Source organism: Nothobranchius furzeri, chromosome 7 (assembly GCF_043380555.1).
Source record: "Nothobranchius furzeri strain GRZ-AD chromosome 7, NfurGRZ-RIMD1, whole genome shotgun sequence".
In the NCBI taxonomy this organism is placed as follows: Eukaryota; Metazoa; Chordata; class Actinopteri; order Cyprinodontiformes; family Nothobranchiidae; genus Nothobranchius; species Nothobranchius furzeri.
In genome coordinates this window covers 68,016,967-68,044,319 of record NC_091747.1, presented here as the reverse complement: position 1 = coordinate 68,044,319, position 27,353 = coordinate 68,016,967, and the positions used below count along the sequence as shown (strand labels likewise).

General features: G+C 46.0%; 1 protein-coding gene across 1 annotated transcript; it reads left to right on the top strand.

Moving 5' to 3' along the window:
- Positions 1 to 7: 7 nt before the first annotated feature.
- Positions 8 to 27,353, top strand: gtpbp2b (GTP binding protein 2b). The gene is made up of 12 exons (XM_015954490.3): positions 8 to 325; positions 9,477 to 9,503; positions 14,201 to 14,385; positions 14,683 to 14,794; positions 15,158 to 15,355; positions 17,040 to 17,214; positions 23,844 to 24,063; positions 24,150 to 24,285; positions 24,534 to 24,592; positions 25,689 to 25,860; positions 26,788 to 26,952; positions 27,028 to 27,353. Exons 1-12 carry the CDS (start codon positions 146 to 148, stop codon positions 27,190 to 27,192), a joined length of 1,794 nt encoding a protein of 597 aa, XP_015809976.3. The 5' UTR covers positions 8 to 145; the 3' UTR covers positions 27,193 to 27,353.

The following is a 27,353-nucleotide window of genomic DNA, read 5'->3' as shown; positions in this document are numbered from 1 at the left end:
TGCGGCAGGTCTCCACTAAGAGGCCGGCTGTGGCGGCAGCGGGGAGGATGTGAGGCCGAAGACGTTTCCTGGTGTAATTATCACAAGTCCACCCGCGCCTGCTCTCCGTACCCCGACTGTCGCTGCGGGCACCCCCGGTTCAGTAATGGTGGATTTGACCGAAAGTGTCGCATCGACGCCCGGACACGTCGGACATGGACAGGGCTGCAGTAACGGCAGGAAAACGTCCAAAAAGTCCCGGACGAGACGAGGCAAACGAGGAAAGAGAAGACGGAACAAAAGGACCAGGAACAACAAAACCCCTCCACCGTTTTTACCACCGGAGGTACCGGCACAAGCTAACCTATAGTCAGCTAGCTCCTGCTACCCACGGTCCTGAAAAACACTCGCAAACACCGCATCGTCTGCATCTGTAATGGGTTTGGACCGTGGTGAAGTTAGTTTGGAGCTAAGATGTGAGACACTGGCTCCATGGTTCAGTAGGGTCAGTGATGATGGGTGTCCCCCCCCGGAGACGGCGGCTAGCTCTGCCCCGTGTACCCCGCCGAGGAGAGCGGTCTCAGGGACCGTCAACAAATGTTTAGCCAGTCGAAAATACGCACAGATTAAAAAAAAGTACTTCAAACCCAAGTGGCTCCTAACCAATGTCCAGTTGTGTTATTAAACTAGACCAACAGTTTTAAACACATTTCATTGAATTTAACATGGCTAAATGAAAAGACTCGGACTAGGAATGGAGCGAAAACGTGATCGGAACATCCCTACATTTATGGAAAACTCAGATTTTTTATCAGTTATTCTGTTATTCACACAGGATTAAACAATGCTTTCATTTAACCTGTTTATGAACTAGCACCAGTAATATTAGCTAGTTAAACACAGTTGTTTAACTAGGTAATAACGCAGCAGTAGTTAAGGTGAAATTACGGTAAAAGAAATAGAATTTTTTTGGGGTTTTAAAAAACGTGTAACTCAGATGGGATTTTAATTTACATTTTCACAAACTAGCATGCTGCCTGCACTTAGATAGTTGCAGCACTCCAGGTTCTTACGGTCAACTGGTCCAGCACCACCATACCACAGCCAGCTCGGCTACACCTGTACCTAACCCTAACCCTGCTCTCCATCAGGGCCCTCATTTATCAACCATACTTATGAACGATCGGTGCATATTTCGTGTGTGGGAACTAGCGCTGCACAATATTGCAAATATATCGTTATGGCGATATCAGTATGCCCAAAATGCATATCGCAAAGAACAGATAAATATTGCAATGAATGGTCAGCTCAAATGTTTGCTACACATAATACAATCTGTCAATCAAACAGAAGCATGATGTTTCTTAACACATCAAATAGAGCTCTTCACCCATTTGGCCAATTGGGTGGGTTCTCACGGGTTAGATGCCCGCCCCCGAGGCGGACGGCACTTAATTTTGATGGTTAGCAAACACCTGAGTTAGCTTTGTTCTGCTCTTTCTGCTGATTCTGCTTTTCCTGAGATCCACAGATTGTCTTCTTGTTCATTTTTATTTTCCCTTTCCTCACATCTCTTGCTTTTTTCATTTTTATGATTTTTGTTGTTGTCGTCGTCGTCGTCTTCCTCCGCTTATCCGGGTCCGGGTCACGGGGGCAGCATCTCAACTAGGGAGCTCCAGACGTCCTCTCCCCGGCCACCTCCACCAGCTCCTCCGGCAGGACCCCAAGGCATTCCCGGACCAGATTGGAGATGTAACCTCTCCAACGTGTCCTGGGTCGACCCGGGGGTCTCCTGCCAGCAGGACATGCCCGAAACACCTCCCCAGGGAGGCGTCCAGGAGGCATCCTGACCAGATGCCCAAACCACCTCAACTGACTCCTTTTGATCCGGAGGAGCAGCGGTTCTACTCCGAGTCCCTCCCGAATGTCCGAGCTTCTCACTCTATCTATAAGGCTGAGCCCGGCCACCCTACGGAGGAAACTCATTTCGGCCGCTTGTATCCGCGATCTCGTTCTTTCGGTCATTACCCAAAGCTCATGACCATAGGTGAGGATTGGGATGTAGATCGACCGGTAAATCGAGAGTCTGGCTTTCTGGCTCAGCTCCCTCTTCCCCACGACAGATCGGCTCAGCATCCCCATCACTGCAGACACTGAACCAATCCTCCTGTCGAGCTCCCGATCCCTCCTACCCTCACTCGTGAACAAGACCCCGAGATACTTAAACTCCTCCACTTGAGGTAGGACCTCTCCCCCGACCCGGAGTTGGCAAGCCACCCTTTTCCGGTCGAGAACCATGGTCTCAGATTTGGAGGTGCTGATCCTCATCCCAGCCGCTTCACACTCGGCTGCGAACCTACCCAGCAAGAGCTGAAGGTCAGAGCTGGATGAAGCTAGGAGGACCACATCATCCGCAAAAAGCAGAGACGAGATTCTCCTGCCACCAAACTCGAGACACTCCACACCACGGCTGCGCCTAGAAATTCTGTCCATAAATGTGATGAACAGAACCGGTGACAAAGGGCAGCCCTGGCGGAGTCCAACCCTCACCGGGAACAGGTCCGACTTACTGCCGGCTATGCGGACCAAACTCACGCTCCTCTGGTAAAGGGACTGAATGGCCCTCAACAGAAAGCCACCCACCCCATACTCCTTGAGCGTCCCCCACAGGGTGCCCCTGGGGACACGGTCATAAGCCTTCTCCAAATCCACAAAACACATGTGGATTGGTGGGGCAAACTCCCATGCCCCCTCCATCACCCTTGCAAGGGTATAGAGCTGGTCCACAGTTCCACGGTCAGGACGAAAACCACATTGCTCCTCCTCAATCTGAGATTTAACTATCGATCGGACCCTCCTCTCCAGTATCTTGGAGTAGACCTTTCCAGGGAGGCTGAGGAGTGTGATCCCCCTATAGTTGGAACACACTCTCAGGTCACCCTTCTTAAAGATGGGGACCACCACCCCGGTCTGACACTCCCTAGGAACTGCCCCCAATGACCACGCAATGTTGCAGAGACGTGTCAACCACGACAGCCCTACAACATCCATAGCCTTGAGATACCCAGGACAAATCTCATCCGCCCCCGGGGCTCTGACGCTGTGTAGTTGTTTGACTACCTCAGCAATTTCTGCCCCCGAGATTGGACAGTCCATCCCCAGGTCTTCCGGCTCTGGTTCCTCCTCGGAATGTGCATAGGTGGGATTGAGGAGCTCCTCAAAGTATTCCTTCCACCATCCGACTATAACTCCAGTTGACGTCAGCAGCTCCCCGTCCCCACTGTAAACAGTGTGAGCGAGTTGCTGCCTCCCTCTCCTGAGGCGCCGGACAGTTTGCCAGAACCTCTTTGGAGCCGATCGATAGTCTTTCTCCATGGCCTCACCAAACTCCTCCCATGCCCAAGATTTTGCTTCAGCAACTGCCACTGCTGCACCCGCTTGGCTATCCGGTACCTGTCTGCTGCCTCCGGAAACCCACAGACCAGCCAAGCCCTGTAGGCCTCCTTCTTCAGCCTGACGGCTCCTCAAACCTCTGTTGTCCACCAGTGGGTACAGGGATTGCCACCACGACTGGCACCGGCCACCTTGCGACCACAGCTAGCAACAGCCGCCTCAACAATCGCAGAGTGGAACAAGGCCCACTCGGAGTCAATGTCCCCCACTGCTCTCGGGAAGCGGTCAAAGCTCTGCCGGAGGTGGGAGTTCAAGACCGACTTGACAGGTTCTTCTGCCAGGCGTTCCCAGCAGACCCTCACTATGCGTTTGGGTCTGCCAGGTCTACGCGTCTTCCCCTGCCATCTGATCCAACTCACAACCAGGTGGTGATCAGTTGACAGCTCCGCTCCTCTCTTCACTCAGGTGTCCAAAACATACGGCCGCAGGTCAGATGATATGACTACAAAGTCTATCATCGACCTGCGATCTAGGCTGCCCTGGTACCAAGTGTACCAGTGGGCATCCTTATGTTCGAACATGGTGTTCGTTTTGGCCAAACTGCGGCTTGCACAGAAGTCCAATAATGAAACACCACTCGAGTTCAGATCAGGCGGGCCGTTCCTCCCAATCACACCCCTCCAGGTCAAGCTGTCATTGCCCACGTGAGCACTGAAGTCCCCCAGCAGGACAATGGAGTCCCCTGATGGAGCACTATCTAGCACTCGTCCCAGGGACTCCAAAAAGGGTGGGTACTCTGAACTGATACTTGGCCCATAAGAACAATTAACAGTCAAGACCCGTTCCCCGACCCGAAGGCGCAGGGAAGCTACCCTCTCGTCCCCCAACACACAGGCAGAGAGTCTTGGGGCTAACAAAAAGCCAACCCCAGCCCCCCCCCCTGACCCGGAGCAACTCCAGCAAAGGAGAGTGTCCAACCCCTCTCATGGACTTGGGTTCCAGAGCCAATGCTATGTGTCGAGGTGAGTCCGACCATATCTAGCCGGTACCGCTTAACCTCTGTCACAAGCTCCTGCTCCTTCCTCGCCAGCGAGGTGACGTTCCATGTCCCAAAAACCAGTTTTCTTGTCCGGGGATCAGACCGCCAAGGCTCCTGCCTTGGTCTGCCAACTGATCCACAGTGCACCAGACCCTTCATGTTCCTCCTGCGGGTGGTGGGTCCCCAGTTGGATGAGCCCATGTATCCGGTTTGGACTGGGACCGGCTGGGCCCTATGGGCGAAAGCCCGGCCACCAGATGCTCGCCCACGGGCCCCAACCCCAGGCCTGGCTCCAGGGTGGGACCCCGGTAACCCTCCATGCCGGGTACTCCGACTCTTTGAATTTACATCCATGAAAGATCCTCTGAACCGTTCTTTGTCTCACCCTTCACCTAAGACCAATTTGTCATGGGAGACCCTACCAGGGGCACAAAGTGCCCCAGACAACATAGCTCCTAGGATCATTAGGGCACTCAAACTCCTCCACCACGATAAGGTGACGGTTCAAGGATGAGATTTTATTTTATTTTATTTATTTATTTATCTTTTGTTATTTTTTAAATTTCTTGAGGAGAGACGAGCCAAACCCCTCCCTCCCCTGTGTAATGAGGAAACATCTACAGATAGCCGGAGTGGCCAAATGACCTCAAACGTATTGTAAGGGTTTGAATAGTAAACTATAGGGTTAACATTTTATTTTGAAGGTGAGCTGAACGTGTGAGAAATGTTGTTCCAGTTTTTTTCTGCTGTGGTTCGCTATGCTATTAAATACTCAGTTTCGAGCGATTCTGTTGAAAAAGTGAAGAGTTTGTAAGGCGTGGGTTACGGCGACAGCAGCCCGAAAGTACTACTCATAAAAGAGCAACCAGAGACTCCGAGTCATTACAGTATAATCACTGATATGAGTCAATACTGTTAGACTGCAGCCATGTTTGCCCTGATAACTCCACGGTGCATGACCCTTGTGATCTTCAGTAGATGCAATTACATCATCATACATGTAGCTTAACATTATTTTCTCTGGACAAGAAATATATGATATGACCACCTCTAGATGAAGTTTAAATAATTTTACATTAATTATAAATATATAATTAAAAAGTGCCTGTGGGACATTTGATACACTTCTAGCACTGTGTGTGTGTCAAAGTCAAAGTAGTCAAAGTAGTCAAAGTAGTCAAAAGTCAAAGTCATTTATTGTCATTTCTACCATATGTGCAGGACATACAGAGAAACGAAATTGAGTTTCAGCACACACAATTCAAAGATCAGACATATGTGGGTAAGACACATAACAAGAATTGGTGACTGCGGTCATTCGCAACATGAGTCGCGCTACCTTAATAGATAGATGAAAAGGGTGTTACATGAGGATAAGTGGGGGTAGGTAAAAAAAGGAATAGCAGAGTTAGCCCCAGCGGGGAGTAACTCTATTATACAAAAAAACTCCTCCTTTAACATGGAAGCACAAACAGCACAGATACAACATCAGAGTCCGATGGGGAGGCGGGGTTGGGCGGGATCCTGAAGCCTCCAATGGGAGCTGCCACTGCGGCGCATCAACCAGCTGCAGACCAACAGGTGGGAGGGAGAGATAACGACCAGAGAGCACATTGAGTTTCCCGCAGACGTCTCAATCTGAAGGAAGAGGGTGAAGGTCGGGACACAGCATCTGTCGGCATTCCTCCTTTCGTGTGGGTGTGTTGAAGCAGCCATGGAGGCTGCTTTGGCGTCAGATAAGGATAAACATGACTTTGTTTGGGGCAGGCAGAGATAATTTTCCTCTCCACCTTGTAGTCTCTAAGTGGTCATTCATGTCCACCAGTGAAGCCAATTTTACGTTCTAATCATCCCCACATCATCCGGCTACCCTCTCCGAGATCATATCCATCTTGCGTACTAATACAGGCAACGCCGCGAGGACATTATCCAGCTTGCGGTTCACCTCGAGTAACGTCCCAGTTTGTGAGGTCGCCGCACGAGCGGCACATTCCGTGGGCACGGGTCGCACTCCAATCGCTCCCGGCTTCCCAAATTTCCAGAAAACCAGATATCCTCCCACTCCAATCAGAAGAAACCCAGTGATCATCAGGCCGAACATCCACAAATCTTCCACGTCCTCGATGGACAGCTGAGAGAGGCACACGATTCGCCAGACCTCCCAAGAATCGAGTGCATATCCCGATGCGAATGTCCCCTCGGGACAGGTGGGAGCCCCCTTCTCCGTTCTCATCGTAGAAAAAATTTTGTCAATCGCGTTGAATGACCAGTTAATTAAGTCCATATTTCCAAAAAAGAGTAGGGGTTTCAGGAGAAATGTAGAGAAGTGCTCTGTAGGCAGACAGGACAAGAGCCTTGGGGAAGCCGATAAGGGAGCTGAGAAAAAAGCGTCTGTACTCTCTGAAGGCTGAGAAGAAAGGCCCAGACCAATAAGAAAGCTCTTATTGGTCTGGGAAAGGTGTGTGTGTGTGTGTGTGTGTGTGTGTGTGTGTGTGTGTGTGTGTGTGTGTGTGTGTGTGTGTGTGTGTTAACAGACAGCTGTACTCGTATCTCTAAAGATCAGACTGGTAGAGAATAGGCACTAAGGTTAAAGTTTGACAAGAATAAATACATTTTTATGCATTTAATCTACTGATGTATGTTTTTAATTTCTCAAGACAGCTTGAAGTGAGTTAACTTGTAAATATTTTACAGGAGAAAAAATATCGAGATATATATCGTAGATCGGAATTCAGCTAAAATTTATAAGACATATCACCCGCCCAGCCCTAGATTACACTGACATTTTTTTATTTTACGAGACAAATTAGGAGTCAGGCGCAAGCAGGAGCATCATGGCTGACTGACCTGCTGTAAAAAGATACGCAGCAAGCGTTTTATTCACTAAAGGAAATGACGGAAAAGATTGGTTTAGAGGTGGCGAGCACATGAAGAGATGGAGGAGAATGAGGGACATATTTTTCATTGATCCATCAGAGATAGTCTCTGATGACCGCTACTGCAGCAGTGCTTTCTTATTGGTCTGTGCTGAAGCTTTAAAGTAACACAGAGCACTTTCCTACTCCTTCGCTCTACTGGTTAAAAGTGGAATTTCAACCCTACTGCAGCCTGTTGTGGCTAGCGCTAACAATGAGCTAACGCTAACATGAGCCAACTAATACTAAATTAAACCACAAAGTAAAACGATCCACACTGTTGCACAAAAGAATAATTACTTACAAGCCCAGTAGCAACAAAGACAGGTCACCATCAGTCTGTGATTTTGTAGCCTCCTTTAGCTCGCTCAAACTAGTGTAGACCACACCGATGTTCACTCATGTTTTAGCTCTTTGCTTCACCTCCAAAGAGATTACTCTCTTATTTTTACTTCCTGGCTCAGCCATAATACCAACAGACTAAGCAAACGTCTTCTTTTTCTTCTTCTTGTGCTCTTGTGACGATCAGCGAACTTAAAAAGCTAACCGCTAGCATTACTGCTAACAGGTGTAAAGCAGGTAAAGAGCTTCCCCATTGGACACCTACCTGCTCCACAAAACTGCTACGTGCACTTTTAGGCCAGTAGAGGGCTACATGTGGTGTCTAATCTGAAACGGGTCAAGTTTCTAACTCAACAGTCACTGAGATTAATGTTAAAGCGACCTGTTGTTACTGTAGCGACGCCGTCGTATAAACACAAGGTAAGATAGTTTCTTATTATTATAACGCAGCACTATAGCATCAGATAGAAGTATGAGTTTTAAACATAATTTAAACAGATTATGTGGCAATACAAAATATGGAGGAGGGGCTGGCCCAAGTAGCTCGGGAGAGGGAAGTCTGGGCCTCTCGGTTTAGGCCGCTGCCCCCGCGACTGGATAAGCTGTTGAAAGGATGGATGGATAAAAGGGCTGCACGATATTTGGAAAACCTGCGATATGCGATAACAGTGATTAATATTGCGATGATGATATTATTTGCGATAAATCAAAACTTAAATCAGGAACCAAATCATCAAAAACAAAGAAATAAAAAAATCATTAAAGTGAGAAAAGCAAAAGATGGGAGTAAAGGGAAAAGAAAATGAACAAGAAAAGGCGATCAGTGGATCCCGGGAAAAGCAGAATCAGCAGAAAGAACAGAACAAAGCTAACTCAGATGTTTGCTAACCATCTAAATGAAGGCATCTAACCAATGAGAACCCATCCATTTGGACAAATGGGTGAAGAGCTCTATTTGATTTGTTAAAAAAACAGCATGCTTCTGTTTCACAGAATGCATTATGTGTAGAAAACATTTGAGCTGACCGTTCATTGTGATGAGTATCGGTTCTTTGCGATACGCATATTGTGCATGCTGATATCGTGATAACGATATATTTACGATATATTGTGCAGCGCTAATGGATAAGATACGTAAATGTCAGAGGTCAACAAAAATCCACTAGTATACAGCACCTGGTTCAGGAATGCCCTGCGTGATACACGCCCACGCCTGCCCGTTTTGCAGGTGTAACTCAGATATTTTAGCGAACACTGGTACAGTGGTGCAAATGGGAATTGATTTTGAGTCATTTGATCACATAACTTGGAAGCTGTTGATTATTTGTGTGTGTTTTTGACCAACTACAGTTTTGTTGATGGTCCCAAAACAAAAACAGTTCCAGTGGCGGGTACACTGAGTACAGCTAACCGCTGTTCCCGCCACCGCGCGGGTCACCAACACCATAACTGTCTGTCGGATATTCAGCTTCACACTAACTTCACCACGGTCAGTTACAGATCTGCCTCACCCATTCTATCACAGCGTAATATTGGTTTCACACAGTCAAAAAGTGGCGTCAGACAGGAACAAGGGCACTTGAGACAAAAGGGGCAGGTGCCCGCTGTGCCTACCTAGTCGTTCAGAATAAGGTGTTTTGTTGACCTTCGTAGGTATCGTGTAAAATTTCTGCTTCATCTTTTGGCATTCTCCATTTCATTAGAACCCAACACAAAATGGTGAACTTGTCAGTTCTTTAATCTTTTCTGTAAATGTTTGTTTTAACTGAGTGTGCTATCAGCAAACCACACCTATTTTCTGTTTACAGGCAGAAGACGGAAACATTGAATATAAGGTCAGTGACTCCTAATCTTCTCTGATCCAGGGGAGTTTTATTGCATCAGTTTAAAAACGGACACTTTGGCCTGAAAGGGTGTTGGGCCGGTTTTATTACCGTCGTTTTTTTTTACCGGCCAGTTCTTTGTTTATTTTCCTGTTTTTTCTTCCCCTTCCGTAGCGCGGTTACGGGGCTGTGGCCACCAACACCCAGCACCAGTGATGTCACAAACAAAATGGCTCTTTATAGAGCCGGCTGTTGAGTCTCACTGAGAGATGGTAGGAAGCAGCGTCCTTCATATCCGAGGTCTCCCAAAGCAACGCTGCTCACGGCCGTCTTTAATTACCAACTAAACCAGGACAGCACAGACTGATGTCATTTCCTGTCCCGTTTCTAAATATCACAGTAGAATAATCGGCTGCAGCTGAACCTCAATATGAAGAAACTCACAAATTGTTCTGAAATCTTAATTTCTGCTAGAAAAACAAACGCAATTCAATCTTTTCCTGAAATCGCTCAGTTCTAGTAAAATAAAGATGTTTAAATAAAATAATGAATTTAAGGTTTTTTAAAGTAGTTAATTAAAGTGGCCAAGAACACACTTTACATATATTTTCTACAGTTTCAAAAATTTATATTTTCAATAATTCTCATTATTGATCAATATGAATTATTTTAATCAGAATGAAGAGGAAACAATCTTTTATGCCAGTTTATTTGTGTAGCACGCTTACACTCAGCTGACCAAAGTGCTTCCCATAGAATACGAAAGCTGATAAAACAAACAAATACATATAATCACATACATGGCCATATAATCACAGGCCAAAGGCCAAAATCATAAAAATGTGCTTTTATATAGCGCCTCTCAAGATACAGTTGTGGTCAGAAGTTTACATACACTTGTAAAAAATATAATATAATGGCTCTACTGAGTGTCCCGTTATTTCTAAAACTCTGATTTTTCTCTGATAGAGTGATTGGAACAGATACTTCTTTGTCACAAAAAACATTCATGAAGTTTGGTTCTTTAATGTCTTTATTATGGGTTAACAGAGAAAAGTGATCACATTTGCTGGGTCACAAATATACATACAGCAACATGAACTAGCAATTTAGGTGACTTAGAAACGTGTCAGTGAACTGAGCTTCATAGCATGGCCTCTTAACTTCTTGTGAGTGATTATGAGTGACTACAGCTGGTGACTTCTCTTAGGCCAGGTAAATAGGGCTCATTGGATACAAACGCCCACAAACGCTACAATGGGAAAGTCAAAGGAGCTCAGCATGGATCTGAAAAAGCGAATTATTGACTTGAACAAGTCAGGAAAGTCACTTGGGGCCATTTCAAAGCAGCTGCAGGTCCCAAGAGCAACAGTGCAAACAATTGTTTGTAAGTATAAGGTGCATGGCACTGTTTCATCACTGCCAAGATCAGGAAGAAAACGCAAGCTATCACCTGCTGCTGAGAGAAAATTGGTCAGGAGGGTAAAGAGTGAACCAAGAATCACCAAAAAGCAGATCTGCCAAGAATTAGAAGCTGCTGGAACACAGGTGTCATTGTCCACAGTCAAACGTGTTTTGCATCTCCATGGACTGAGAGGCTGCCGTGCAAGAAGGAAGCCCTTGCTCCAAAAGCGGCACCTTAAGGCTCGACTGAAGTTTGCTGCTGATCACATGGACAAAGATAAGACCTTCTGGAGGAAAGTTCTGTGGTCAGACGAAACGAAAATCAAGCTTTTTGGCCACAATGCCCAGCAATATGTTTGGAGGAGAAAAGGTGAGGCCTTTAACCCCAAGAACACCATGCCTACAGTCAAGCATGGTGGTGGGAATATTATGCTGTGGGGCTGTTTTGCTGCCAATGGAACTGGTGCTTTACAGAGAGTAAATGGGATAATGAAGAAGGAGGATTACCTTCACATTCTTCAACATAACCTAAAATCATCAGCACGAAGGTTGGGTCTTGGGCGCAGTTGGGTGTTCCAACAGGACAATGACCCCAAACACACATCAAAAGTGGTAAAGGAATGGCTAAATCAGGCTAGAATAAGGGTTTTAGAATGGCCTTCCCAAAGTCCTGACTTAAACCCCATTGAAAACATGTGGACAGTGCTGAAGAAACAAGTCCATGTCAGAAAGCCATCAAATTTAACTGAACTTCACCAATTCTGTCAAGAGGAGTGGTCAAAGATTCAACCAGAAGCTTGCCAGAAGCTTGTGGATGGCTACCAAAAGCGCCTAATTGAAGTTAAAATGGCTAAGGGACATGTAACCAAATATTAGCACTGCTGTATGTATATTTGTGACCCAGCAAATGTGATCACTTTTCTCTGTTAACCCATAATAAAGACATTAAAGAACCAAACTTCATGAATGTTTTTTGTGACAAAGAAGTATCTGTTCCAATCACTCTATCAGAGAAAAATCAGAGTTTTAGAAATAACGGGACACTCAGTAGAGCCATTATATTATAGTTTTTACAAGTGTATGTAAACTTCTGACCACAACTGTAAGTCCTAATGCGAGCCTCAGCATCTGGATGGGGGGATGGAAATATCAACCATCGGTTTGTTCATGGTGTTCATTTTCTCCTTCAATAATAGATCTGAATGAACCCAGAACATGTGGTAATGCACTGTGATCCAGATGTCCATCTCTGCATATTTAATTTCATATCAACAACGTGTGACTGTCTTTGTTAAATTAGCATTGGTGCTTTGGTATCTGTTAAAAGGGCTAATACCGTAAATCCTCTAATACAGGCCCAGGCCTGTATTTGACTCAAGCTCATCAAGCTCCAGGCCTTTATTGGAAGGAGGGCCAGAATTAGAGACAGGCCTCAATTTCTATTTGAGCAAAATGAACTAATGGTTCGCTGGAGTTTTTGACAATTAAAATTGCGCCCACATTTTCAAAGTTAAACACATTTCTTTTAACAACAGTAGTTTCTGCTTCAGCCCTCTCCCCCCTCCCCCTGCGCAGCGGCCGTAAACTCACTGATGCGCCTGCAGCCTCTCGGAGTTCCTGCTGCTCTAAACATTAAAATAATTATTTCATTTTCTGTTCCTCACTTCTGATTACCTTCAATGGTGTCTGTTTGTTGCAACCAGCAGGTACAAAAACTAACTTGTTTTTATTTGACTATTTTTCTGTCCTGCCTGTTTATTATCTTCCTGCATCTCCTCTCAGTCCTAAAGAAAAGCTGCTACCTGGGTTCATATATATTCACCTCATGAGTTACCTTTGAGCTGCAGTTCTAAAAGATCTACCGACCACAAAAACAGAGGAGTGCGCGCTGGCCGCACCGGTTAGGTGCGTCACCGAGGACAAAACAGGTGATGCGCCCCGATCCACAGCAGCGAAACGCATCAGGCACAAATAAAAGAATAAAAAAACAAAAAACATAAAAGGAAATGAGCCGACATGAACGATCGCGTGTTAAATTAGTTTTTGAGGTGGCGACACCTGATTTGATAATGTTACTGTGGCCGTGCTCAGGACGCAGATGTCTGGAGCGCGTCAACAATCAGAGCTTTGCATGCGCAAGCTGGTTAAGGTTAGGATGGGGGTGAGGGGAAGGTTAAGTTGCAAGAGGGTAAAGGTCACAATTTGGTTAAATGTCCGTTTTACGGCGGGTGTCAGTACCGACGCTCTGGCACAGCGCGTTGCCTCCCGACGCGCAGGAGCTTGTCACCTGCTGACATCAGGCTGCTGTCTTTTCCGTGGACTGCATCTTGCCGGTCATTATCACGTGACAGCGACTAGTCGATGACAGGCATAACAAGTCACTATAGAGCGGTGAAGCCGACTAGTGACTAGTTCAAACAACCCCTGCTACTGCTCCCCAGAGTGTTCTGCAGCATAATCGGCACGTTCTCTTTGAACTTGATATCACATTTTCGCCTCCTCTTCATCTCCGCACGGTTAAAGTTACCCTTGCGGTCTATCACTGGCAAATCAAAAGTGAGACGGATGACACAACCGCCCCTGTACTTGCTTGTTACCACATTCCACCCGGCCACAATAAAAAAACGGCCATTATTCACCTCCGCCAAAATATGAGACCCGGCACTTAATTAAATACGTGTTCATCAGAGCCCATCATAAAACAACCAGAGCGTTTGTTTCATTTAGTTTCTTATCAGAGGTTCTAATTAGAATTAGGGACAATATCAGTTTTTAGATGATCTAATAATTAAATTAAAAAACAAGGACAGGAAGCTATAGCGGGGGTCCAGATCATCGGCACCACTGTGCTGAACAGAGAAGACCGTTGAACTCCTTCAGACTTGTGCTATTTCTGGAGATGAAACATCAACGTTGCAGAGCAGAGTCAGCGGTAGAGTCGTGTTGTTGTTAGCCAATCAGAGCAGAGATGTCCAGGTATCAGGAAATATGGCTGCCGTCTGAATTCTACCTGCTGAAACAGGAGAGCTTTTATTCCCCCCAGAGAAACGATTTACATTGCATTCATTCCTACTAGAGATCGCTGCACATGTATTAAGATATGAGTAAAGTTGACCTTTAACGATAAACTAGCTGACCAAACTCTAGCCGGGCTCTGTCGGAGCATGGAGGATAGCACAGACAGAGCTTCCATTTCATCTCCAGTTCCTCAAACACACACATGCTTCTTTAATATGACGATGATGGAAGTACGTTTCTGTTCAGGTCAGCAGGTGCACTCTCATATGTCTCCTCTGATGCTATAGTTGAAGCTGGTCAACCCCACTCTGTACCGCTTCGAGCATCTGGCCACACAGCTGAAGTGGCGTCTGCAGGAGGGCCGTGGGGAGGCGCTCTATCAGATCGGGGTGGAGGACAACGGCCTGCTGGTTGGTCTGACAGAAGCTGACATGAAAGCTTCACTCAAGACCCTGAAGAGAATGGCAGAGAAGTAAGAGGAGTTGGTTCAGCCACTGCAGTTAATGCTCTAATTCAAACAGTGTCTGATATTACACCAGTTGGTGACACTGTTTCCCATCACACTAGTTAGGACTGGAGTGTCACTTAATGGTAAAAATGTATCGCTAGTATGACTATTGAATAGAGGATTATACATACATACATGATACACGATGTAATAATTACATCTAGCTAGATGTAATGACTGTTCGTTAGTGCGGCTAAATCTGGATGTTTTATGTGAGTTTCTAGTTTCATGTTAGCTATCTCATCAGCTTGTCCTCTTTAGGGTGGGAGCTGACATCACTCTTCTTCGGGAAAGAGAAGTGGACTATGACCTGGACAGAACCACCAGGAAAATTGCTGAAGTTCTCGTTAGAAAGGTTCCAGATGATCAGCAGGTGAGCGTACCCTTCAGGCTCCGGACCCTCATAGCAGTTACGTCTGTAATCCAGCAGTCTCAAGCCCCACCTTGTCGTTCTCCTCCAGCTGGGGTGAAGTTTTTATTTCTCTTGGGTTTGCTGTACCCGAGCTTACAGTAGCTATTGCTCCCAAATCTGGTTTGTGGAAATTTCTGCATTTTTGATCCAAGAAAAGTGTTTATTTATTTCTGCAACAACAAAAAAATCCCAGAGTGGTTGAACTCTTTTTGTGAGTCTGATACATAAGATACTAAAGTAACTGTAATTCCAAATGTTTCTTCTACGCTTCCTGATGGAAAATGGACTTTTCCGTTCCACTGTGATGTTTTGGACCAACATCAGTTTCTGGACCTGCGAGTGGCTGTTCTGGGTAACGTGGACTCGGGGAAGTCAACTCTGCTGGGAGTGCTGACACAGGGGGAGCTGGACAATGGTCGAGGCCGCGCACGACTCAACCTTTTCAGACATCTGCACGAGATTCAGACTGGACGCACCTCCAGCATCAGCTTTGAAATCCTGGGCTTTAACAGCAAAGGGGAGGTAACTAATGTTACATGTGTCTAACAGTAGTTCATGTACAGCTGTAATCAGTGAAAATGAGGCCGTTTATGGCTTCACTTCAAACCTGTTGGTAATACTGTTGGTGCACCCCAGGGTTCTGTGTCAGAACCCCTTCTTCTCAGTGTGCTGTAAAAAGGGCTTTCTTGAAATTTGTCCAACATATCTAACCAGACCCAAACACAACTAACTACTTAAATATCAATAGTTAAAGTAGATAACTAAGTTTTGAAAGGGTCAATCACCTCATGGGTGGAGTCTTACCTCACCCACACTTCCTGGAGGCGGCGTTGCCTGGCGGACCAAGAGCCCCCCCCCCCCCCGGACTCAGGTCCCCGTTGTGGTGAAAGTGAAATAAACATCAGTATAGAACATTATAGAAACTTTACACAGTTATTACACAATACAGTATATTTTTATAAATACAAATGACTGTAAAATACTTTTGAAAGTTATTTACAACACATGCATGAACATAAAACTCACCTCCGGCTGTTAACAAGCAGGCAGGCAGTTTTCCTGTTCTGCACACACACCAATATTTGGCAGATTACAGACCTGTGCTGATTGGTCGAGCAGCACCATGACGCGAACTGTGTCTAGCTGGATCTCTGATGATTGGTTGGGTGACATCAGAGATTCTAAGAGTCCGTGAAAGGCACGCTGACTTCATTTCTGATGTGGGTGGAAGCATCTAAACATTGATGCTGGACCTATAACAGGGTATCCGCGGGTCCTTAAAAAGTCTTAAATTAGCTTTTCCAAATTTAAGGCCTTGAAAATCCTTAAAAATGACAAATAATCCTTAAATACAGTTTCCAAAGGTCTTAAATTACCAAAGACCCAATAAACAAGATTATTTTATTTCTATAAAAATTTCGTGAATTTCTAGTTAGCGTTCAGCATTTTTTGTGTACGATGTTGCCGTAAGCGGAACCGTACACATGCAGTTGGTTGTGAAAGGGGGCTGTTTTTAGATGAGCACATTAGCTGGTTAAGCTAGTGGGAGCTTGCGCCATGGGGAAGTGCAAGTTTAATGGTAACTGGATGGCTAAACCCACGTTCACGACGTGGTTAGCACCGGTTCCAGGCAATAGCTGGAAATTATAGCTTAAATTTAATTTAAAAAATTGCTTAAATTTGGTCAAAGTGGCCTTAAAAAAGGTCTTAAAAAGTCTTAAATTTGGCTCCCTTAAACCTGCTATAAGCACTGAGGTAACCTGCTGTTGTTTCCATGTAAAAGGAGCAGAGCGTCATCAGATACAAACAACAGGAAGCAAGGAACAGTCTGGCGACTGAACACACATACAGGAGCCCTGTAGATAAGGGTCTTCCAAAGAGGGCCGTTTGTCATGGACCTCAGTGGAGCATGGACAGCAGAGCACCAGACAGAATACAACATGTATGTGGATTTCAAAACCTTTCAAACCGACATGTTTGAACACAGATGCTCAGACGACCCGTTGAACCTGAGATAGGGTGTGTATGCCGCGCAGCGTGCTTCCCAGGTCACTGACAGCTTATGCCTCTGTAAGGGCTGACTGTTTCTTACCAACAGGTGCTTGTTTCTAAGGACATGAAGGCTTATTTTTGTGATGTTAACTTAACAGCTAAATGTTGGGCTTCACTTTAAACATGGCTGCTCGATCCCTGCTGTTCTGTGCAGGTGGTGAACTACAGCGAGTCACGGACAGCTGAGGAGATATGTGAGAGCTCATCCAAGATGATCACGTTCATTGACTTGGCAGGTCATCACAAGTACCTAAAGACCACTGTGTTTGGCCTCACTAGCTACTGCCCTGACTTTGCCATGCTTGTGGTGAGCGCCAACACTGGCATAGGTGAGGTGCAGCCACATGCTCCACTGACAGGAAACACCAGGATCAGTACAGACCTAGGTAGTGTGTCATGGTGTAGACATTATAACAGAGCGCTGGAACAACTCATGGTCCTGAAAAATGGAATTCTTCACAATCACACACCGAGTGCTGCTGTAGGGTCTTTCCTAGGAAGAGAAATAGCTGTGTGGTAAATGCACGGGGACTGTGTATTGTATAGGGACGTTCCGATCATGTTTTGTTGCGCCATGTCCGATTCCAAGTCATTTGATTTAGAGTATCTGCCCATACCGAGTCCCGATCCGATCAACAAAGCATTGCAATAAGAAGAAAACACATCCAAGTTGTCCTGTAGGCTGCTTTTGGTGATTATCTTCTTTCTCTTTCTGATTTATTTGAACCTGATTGTGCCCTGAGCAATTTTATGACCAAATAAATAAATAAATAAATTACATTAATGAAAAAAAAATCATCCTGCACAATCGACATCTCAGTTTCTGTCAAAATAATTGTAATTATCATTTTTGCCAAAATCGAGCAGCGTTAAGGGCTGTGATTCAGACCAATGGCAGACCTGCTGAGGCTACAATGGAGCGTGGCTAGACCGACCTGCAGAGAAGATCTTTTGCTATTTCTTCTTTTTGTCTAGAAAAACTACAAACACAACTCGTTCTTGTGGTTCTTTGTCTGACACAGAGTAAGAGGAGCTTGTTTTTATCTTAGCTGACTTGTTTCAACGTATACCACCTCCATAAGAGCTATCGCCGATGTTGGTGACGTTCATCTGCGGGCAACAGAGGACGATATCGCCCTCTACGGCTGTCACTGGTCACTGTGTCCCATGAGTGGTCCAGCGTGTATACACTCCTCTTACCCTGTGCTAGACGAAGAACCACAAAAAAAATCATTCTGACAGAAAATAGAACGAAGGTAGCAAGGAGACAAGGACCCTTCCTGTCTGAACGTCATCAGATGAGGCAGGTGCCGGTCAGCGTAGGACGTGTGTGGGCGGGCCTCGGTCCATACAGCCCACAAAACAGCTACATCAGACAGCGACGCACTGAGAAGATCGATTAGACAAACAGGGTAGCCCACTCGCATGGGTGCCTGGGATCCGTACGAGGCTGTAGTCATGCTGGTCGCCTATGGAGATCTAATATGGACTGAGGCTGTTAAATTACAAGCGGAGCCTCAGACCGCTGCAGTCGTAGCTGGGCACCATTGACTCATGCTCCACGGTCAGAGACCAGCTACACGATAACCCGAAACTAACAGAGTTTTTCCGGGCATTTTCGGCAAGAAAAACACGGTAGAGCAACTCCAAAGTGAAGGCACCTCCTGTCTGCATACTAACAAAATCATTACTAGGTAAGCTGACCGAGGCTATCGGGCTTCGCTGTTCCGCAAGTCTGCCGTTGTCGACACGCCCAGAGCCGGGAATGTTGACAACGGTGGACTCGTGGATCTTTGACCACAGTGAAGCAGCAAAGTCCGATAGCCTCCGCTGTCCTCAGTCAGATATGTTGCTGTAATTTCGTCACCCAGCAGCCACACCAACATGTTGTATTCCACTCCATTTTAGACCAAGCAGTGTTATGGTAAACGCGTAGAATTTCCTCCGTTCAACCAGATGAAGTGAAGCAGTCTCGACTAAAAGAGCTGCGGTTTCTGTGGTCTCCCTCAGAGATCCACAAGTGACCAGCATGACTACAGCCTCGCATCGGAGCCGTCCGCGCGTCCCGGCCAGGGAACAGCCGGCTGTCTGCTCTAGCAACTCGTCTCCGCCAGGAAACAGAAGATGGGCATCCACTCAAGTTTCTTATCCAGCCAGCAGCCCCACCATGTTTGACCAAGCAGGGTCGCGTGAGTCAGCATTTCCCCCATTCAACCAGCGAATAAAGTACAGAAACATAATTTTACTTACTGATAACAAGAAGCAGAATCTGCTTAGATGATCTGTTAGCGCGGTCAGTAACCACAGCCTGCCCTCTTGTCCAAATAATTCCATGATTAACTCATTCACTGCCAGCAGTTTTCAGCATTTTCACAGTTTTTTTTATTAAGAGTCACAGAACGTTGCGCGCTAGGATGATGTCAATGCCCAAACTACCAAAACAAAGAGGAGACTCACCTCTTACATCAGGAAGAATCTGCACGTTTTGAGCGTTATCCGTTCTTTCATAATCCAAACTGTGATTGGCAGAAGCTTTTCCGGTTCACGCTTTGCTTTTTTTACAGCAGCGGCCCAAAACGATCTCCTAACACATGGATGTTCTGCCTCCTGATCACGTGACGTGTGACGTACGTGGATGAAGATTGGCATTAAAGCTGGGATGTTTGTTCTCACGATGCGGGGGCTCGTTCCGACACCCACACAGTAAAAAAAAAAGGCAAATGACGACTTTAGTCGTCAGTGCAGTTAATGAGTTAACATCCAAACACAAAAACAAACACAAAAGTTTAGAGAGTCAAAATGGCCGAACATATATTAATGTGAGGCCGAGGCATTTCCCCGGAGCTAGCTCTGAAGTCACGTAGCTCTGGTGCTTATTAAAGTGACAGTGTGTATTTTCCCTGGCAGTAGGGGGCAGTAGATGCCTAAATCATTGCAAGCAAGCATTATCTTTGTGTTCAAGTAAGACCTTGCCAACAGGTAGCCATTAGGGTCAAAAATCCCTGGGAGCGCAACCTCCAGCAAAATGACAAGCACATCCCACCCCCTTTCATCCGTGGCAACGAGTGAAGAGGTCAATGTGTAAAACTAAATGTTTATGAATGGTGAAAGTTTTGTAACCATTTGTTACAAATCAGTGTTTTGTCCTCATGGGCTTCCGTAGATGGAAACATGGCATCCAATATGGAGTTGCCCAGAGATTTAGACCTACTCCATGTATTTTAGACCAGATTTTTATGGTTATATGTTACGAAACTGCCAATAATTTTCAACAACTGGGCATCTTTTAATTAATTTACAGCATTTCAATGGATATTTCTAGAGAGTAAAAGTAAAAATCATCATCATCATCATCAAACTTTATTCCGGGCCTTTAAGGTCCATGATGGGAAGAGAGAGAGAGAGTTCTCATTTTGACAACAATAAAATTTTGGAGTTCGTCTTCCACAATTGTTTTTCCATCTGCTGTCTTATACATAAGGATCTCAGATTTTCCTTGAGAACCACCAACTCCACCAGCTCCTCTGACACGCACAGCCACACCCGACGCCATCCTAGCTTCCTGGCAAGGCAATTCTAGACTCTCTGGTTACCTCGAGTAGGCCACTTCATAAAAAACTACACATTGTCACTTTAATTATTCTCAATTTTAAGCATTTCATGACACTCAAAGAGAAGTGTAACAAAAACATTCACACCCCTCAACGTTGTCATGAGTGTAAACTAGATCTATTAAACCCAAAATGGGGTTTTGAACCAGGCTGTAAACATGGTTATTTCTGCTGTGAAATTGGTGTTTTTAACATGGCAGTCGATGAGGATTTGCTCTCTTCTGCTACCAGCCCCCTTGTGGATGAGGGTGGAACTGCAATGTTTGCCACTTCCGTGTTGGCTTTTTAAAGTTCATCCCAAAATGGCCCCTTGGGTAAAACGAGCTTTATTCACTAACCTGATAAAGGTCAGGGAAACATGAAAGCCAGTAAAGTTTACTTTATTACCACACTTTCAAAAACACGTGGTCGGCATCTTCCACTAGTTTAACTTGCTGCTAATATAAAAAGCCGTTTATTTAAGATTCATGATCATCTTTTTTGTTGGAGCACCTGAAGATTTTTTGCTATCTGAAAAAACTTTTTTTTGCATGAAAACTTGATTTTCACATTAAATGTTTGTATTTAAGAAATGATCATCAATGAAAACCCACTGCTCAGACCAGTTTTAGTTCTGGTCTGGCAGCAATGTCATTGGTCCTGAAATCCACCTAAATTGGTTCTCCCTGGTTAGGTTTCCTATAGGTCAGCAAATATTTTAACTCGTTCACTGCCACTGACGACTAAAGTCACCACTAGCCTCTTAACGGGCGGGCGTGGGAACGAGCTAGCTCACCTTGAGAATACACATCACAGCTCTAGAGCTGATTTTCACCCGTGTGTGTAACACCTCATGTAATCTTGAAGCGGACAGCCCAAGATTTAGGAGGTGGTTTTGGGCAGCTGCTCTGCCTAAAGCGAGGCACAAATCTAAACGCATCTGCAGCTCACACTTCCACAACGGATCGTGAAAGAATGAAAAATGTAGAAAGATGCTGATTCTTCCTGATGTAAGAAGTCCGTCTGCTCCGTCTGTTGGTAGTTTTGGTTTTAAATGGTCACAGAGAACAATATTCTGTGACTCTTCAACAAAAACGAGTAAAAATGCTGAAAAATGCTGGCAGTCAGGAGATTTCTGACCAGATAACGGCTGGCAGGGAATGAGTGAATGATTAAGTCTGCTCATCATGAACACTTTAAAGTGACCGAAAGACAAATACAATAACGTACTACTAACCTTTGTTTGTGATGACTTATCCCAGTTAAGTTGTTCTTTACTGAGATGTCCAAGTTAGGCTTAATTAAAAAAATGTTCAGAATAAATGAAAAGTTTGACTTCCATGTTCTCAAAAATCAGAAAAGTTGAACTAAATCAACACATTTGAGTTCTAAGAACAGTTTTTATTTCAGCTCAATGTAGAGTAATGGTTTATGCTCTTTTATGAAAGAGGAACCATTCTACATATTAATTTGAGATATCAATTTTAATAAATTAATAACCAAATTTTATAGTTTTAAGAAGACTCAAAGGTTGTTTTCATCGATAAACTGTCGATAATATCCGTGGGTCTGTGTTTCAGTTCAATGAAGAGACAAGTATGAAAATTAAAAGATTTAATTCTTCAAATTAAACTAATGATTTTGAAATGACAAGCAGAGGAAACAACAATCAACACTGGCAACTTTGTTGAACAATCTTTAACAGTTGATATTTTAAACTTGCTCAAATAGACCTTGTGTTGGATGTGCTGAAGATTGAGAATGAGGTGAGATGGATGCGTGTGTGTGTCTGATTTTGCTTCAGGAAGAAACAGGTGTCTGAGTGAAAAGTGATGGTTTGAATAAACTTAGGTTTTGTTGGAAAAGATGCATCAAACGCTATCTCTCGTGGACTGCCTCACCGTATTCGGACCCTCTTTTAGACCCGGGACGTCAAAGGATGATGTTTCATCCAGGACACCTTGGCTGGCAGAGAAGACGGAGGTGTCCGACGCTCCGGTCCAGAGATGACCTCGGTACACGTGATGATGAAGCGTTTGCAGATGCGCTTTCTTAAGTTTAAATTACTCAGAAAATCAAAGACTCTGGACGAGTCTGCATTAGCGGTTGCAATTCAGCTATCCTGTCTGGCTTGGCAGGAACAGCGTGAGGGGGGGGAGAAAGGAGCCGCAGCCCCGTTCCCCGTTGGCGTTGTTCACAAGTCCTCCCTCTTTCGTTGTCAAACACCAAACTGAATCATGAACTGAATCATGAACTGAAAACTGACCAAAACCAGTTCTCTTCTCAAAGCAAACGTGTGCGTCAGAGCCAAAGTGTTTTGGAGTTTACTGTGAGAGTTAGTGTGTGTGTGAGTGTTTGAGTGTGTGAAGGTCGTTACCAAACATCCTCAAAACATTATTTAATTAAGCATTGATTCATTAGTTATTATGATTACCCAAAGCATAATAATCATTCATTTGATTAAAACACATTTATAATGAGCAAAGTGATAATAATGATTATTCAACATTAAGGAAGTTTAAGACTTTGTTATGCTATGACTAGCTTCCATGGGAACACATCTTCTGGCACTGCAGGTGGCAGATGTTATGGTTTGCAGCAGACTCTTGCAGACTTCATGTCGGTAAAGATCTCACTCTGTGGGTGAAAGTTCTCAGCGACCCAGCTTTGACCCAGCCGAGTCAAATGAAACCTTTGGCACAGAAAACCCAAATTTCCTCACCTTATATCAACTTATTTCATTATTTTCAACATTTAGGTTTACAGTGTGAGCGTCGTGGAGTGAACAGGTGCGGTTTGTCAAGCAGGCATTTATCAGGAAGGCCTTGATGTTCTAAACTCGCTTTATGGAGACCCCCCCCCCCCCCCCCCCCCCCCCGGGTCCCGAGAGAATCGCTGACACAGAGTTATGAGATGTGGTCCTGCAGAGATAATGAAACTGTACTTTAGTGGTTCTGGACTAAAACGTAAACTGCCTGTTAGGGCCGTGCCGTCTGATGATATACGATCATTAAGGATCATAAAGTGATAATCTATAAATACGATTCTGAAATCCTGCAGAGGGAACCGGGATCAGGTCGTGATGATTGTGTTCCATATCGCCCACCCCTGCTGCCTGGGTCAGTGATGTGGTTCCACTTTTTAAACTTGATATTGAGCGTTTTCTCACAGATCTTTCTTTTGATCAGTGGAAGCTTTTTATTGTCATCATGTCTCATTTTTGATTTGATAATGAAGTAAAACGGTTGTGAAGGAAAGATCACGTAAAGCCACTAAAGCTTACTTTATTACCACACTTTCAAAATCACATTCCCGCCACGTGGTCGGCGTCTTCTCACGCTTTGCTTTGTTGGCTCTGGTCTGTCCAGTCGGGACAACTCGTGAGCACTTGGGCCTGGCCATGGCGCTGAAAGTCCCCATCTTCATCGTGGTCAGTAAAGTGGACCTGTGCTCCCGCGGCACTGTGGAGCGAACGGTCCGCCAGCTGGAGCGAGTCCTGAAGCAGCCGGGCTGTAACAAGGTCCCCATGGTGGTGTCCAACCCTGACGACGCCGTGACCGCAGCGCAGCAGTTCACTCAGTCCTCATGGTTGGTGGCTCCAGGCACCGCAGCAATCACATGAAGGTTTAGTTGAAACGTTTAGTGTCGTCTGAGTTTCCTTTGTTGTTGTGCAGCGTCACACCCATCTTCACCCTGTCCAGTGTGTCTGGAGACAGCCTGGACCTCCTGAAGGTGTTCCTCAACATTCTCCCTCCACTGAGCAACAGCAAGGAGCAGGAGGAGCTGATGCAGCAGCTCACCGAGTTTCAGGTATATAATCTACACACACCTGAGTTTGGTTGTCTTCAGGAGACTCAGAGCCCAACTCAGGCATGACTGAACCTCCTGGAGGTCTGTCGGTTAAATCAGACGGGTTCAGACTCTCTCTTCCAGTAGGGGGCGACCTCGGCTCCACCACGCTGATCCTGGGTTGTTATTGCATCTTCTAAAGAGTCTGAAACGGAACATTTTGGAGTGAACAACGCTGAAGTTTGGTCCTGCCTGTGTGTGTTTCCCAGGTGGATGAGATCTACTCAGTTCCTGATGTTGGGACTGTTGTGGGAGGAACTTTGTACAGGTGAGAGATGACATCATCTTCATCATCTACACCTTTTGCAAACCCAGAGTAGGTAACATGTGGGACTGGGACAAAAATTCAGGCCAGGAGTTTCAGGCCCAGCGCACACCAGAACGCTGCTGCCATTTGTCCATGCAAGTGTGTGTGTGTGTGTGTGTGTGTGTGTGTGTGTGTCCTGAATCTCTGAAACCAGCACACCAAGCGTACTGCTAAAAGGACAACCCAGTGGACTTCTTAACGAGAAAACAAAGAGAACAAGAGTGAAAAGCAACGATTAGGTTGGGACCACAGCGAAGGCCCACGTGGCTTCTCATTGGCCACGCCTCCGCATGGCAAAGGAGATGGTACGCGTCATGTCTGGAGAGAAAGCTGCCAACCAGCTCCACACCACCGCTGTAGCCCGGAGGACATGTGAAGTGGCAGCTGACGTACCAGGTGCTCCTACTGAGCGTGTGGGACTACTGATCCAGGTGCTGGTGTCCTTCAGGTATGAATGTGAAGTAAAAGCACAGGAGGAGTTTTTCTGCCAGCGACTTCAACCAAGGAACCACAGCGGGGAACGTTTTCAATCTCCTGAACTCGTTTATGCAACAAAATGGAAAAAGTGTGTCCGAGTGTGTTCTGATGGCACCTGCGCTCGTACAGGAAGTCACGGCGGTGCAGTAGCGCGGACACATGCTTTGGCTCCGGAGATGCGCTGGACTCACTGCAGCAGTCAGAGCTTAAAACTGTTCTCAGCTCAGCGGTGAAGGCCGTTACCTTTATAAACACCAGACCTTTACGTTCTCGCCTTTGTCATGTGCTGTGTGATGGGCAGCGACCATCTTCAACGGAGGTACGATGGCTTTCAAGAGGGAGGGTACCGACCAGGCTCTTCTACTACAGGGAGGTCCACCTCTCCTTGGCAGGTCTGTTTGAAGACAGTGTGGCTCAGGCTTGCTTCTCTGTTATTTTCCCACGTTTAAACAAACTCATTCTGGGACTACAGGGAATGTCTGCCAGGGCTTTGGATGTGCAGGAATAAACATTTTGTTTACATTTGCCCAGCAGATCAGCTCAGGAAATGTCCCGGTGTGTGTGTGTGTGTGTGTTCCAGTGGTGTGTGCAGGGAGGGAGAGCGGCTGGTCGTCGGCCCAACGGGCGAGGGCCGTTTCCTGCGTCTGAAGGTGGGCAGCATCCAGAGGAACCGCTCAGCCTGCAGGGTGCTGAGAGCCGGACAGGCAGCCACACTGGCTCTGGGAAACTTTGACCGCTCACTGCTGCGCAAGGTCAGAGGTAGCCTAAAGCCACGCAAGCATTAAGGAGGCGATTCAAAGCTGACAGAGCTCACCCCTCATGAGTGCTGGGCGGGGTCCGAATTATGGGGGAGCAAAGGAGAGGCCGGCTCCCCCGGAAGGGTGACTCACCCAGGGGGAGCCCGAAAAAACAAATCCTGGTTCTACTTATACTTTATCATTAATGTGGACTCTGCGGGGTTCTTTTGAGCGGGGAGGACGCAGAGCGCTGGTCGTTGTTGCGCTCCAGGAAGCTTCGTCCTGCACACGGCCACAGTAACCTTCTCAAAGTGTCGCCATGCACCCCAAAACGATTCAGTTAACACACGATGGTTAATGTCAGCTCATGTCCTCTCCAGCTGTTTGCGCCTTATGCGCTGCATCACCTGTCTTGTGCTCCCGGTGCCTCACTGATGCAGCCGGCACACAATCTGCCCTTCGTTCTGCTTAGTTCAAACGTAACTCAGGAGGTGAAAGTAGAAAGCCAGGCAGCAGTTTTTCTGTAGGACGGAGAGAAGAAGCAGGAAGGAAAGAGACAGACGGGACAGAAAAACAGCAAAATAAAAACAAGAAAACAAACATGTTTGAAAAGGAAAATGTAGGTAGATTTATCTACTACATGCCTTTACCGCAACAATCTATAAACATGTAATATTTATATATTTCATACAATTCAGATCAACTTCAAAGCTCAGCACCACACCCAGGGCCGTGTCAAGGCATTTCGGGGACTAGGGCAAGAATAAAGCCCCCCTGGTAGCCTCTGTGTAATTCGTACCCTGGTGCTAGGATTCGTGTGTGTGTGTGCGTGCGTGCGTGCGTGTGTGTGTGTGTGTGTGGCCGTGGTGCTGCCGCTTTAGCACGCCCACTGGCTGCAGGTCAGTCTGACTTCCTGTCTCGACGATGCTGGGCTGTTTTCAGGGTATGGTGATGGTCAGCCCGAAGATGAACCCGACCATCTGCTGTCAGTTTGAAGCTGCCATCGTCCTCCTCTTCCACGCTAAAACGTTCAGGCGGGGGTCACAGGTCACCATCCATGTTGGGAACGTCAGGCAGACTGCTACTGTGGAATGCCTTCATGGAAAAGTAGGTTTTCTGATCCGCGTTCAGCTCACCGTGTTGTAGGTGATCCTGGTGTGACATCATCTCTGACTCTTCCAGAACGAGCTGCGGACAGGTGAGAGGGCCGTGGTTGGCTTCCACTTCATCAAGCATCCAGAGTACCTGCGACTGGGCGCCAAGCTGCTCTTCAGAGAGGGCGTCACCAAGGGGATCGGTCACGTCACACGCCTGTTTCCTCCCTCCCAGAACCATCAGAAACCATGAAAACGTCTCAGTCATCCTCCATCCTGGGGTCCAGAGCTTAGAGAAGACCTTCCTGGGTCTACGTTTGTGTCCTCATCTATGCCAGAATGCTTGTTTGAATCAAAAGTTGTACATTATTGTTATTATTGCACAAAAGGAATAAATATAAAAGAAAAATCCCA

Excerpts from the sequence above, each read along its gene's own strand:
- gtpbp2b (XM_015954490.3), top strand. The coding sequence starts at position 146 with ATGGTGGATTTGACCGAAAGTGTCGCATCGACGCCCGGACACGTCGGA. Across the intron at positions 9,504-14,200 it reads ACGGAAACATTGAATATAAG|TTGAAGCTGGTCAACCCCAC; the intron begins GTCAGTGACTCC and ends CTGATGCTATAG. Across the intron at positions 26,953-27,027 it reads TGGAATGCCTTCATGGAAAA|AACGAGCTGCGGACAGGTGA; the intron begins GTAGGTTTTCTG and ends TGACTCTTCCAG.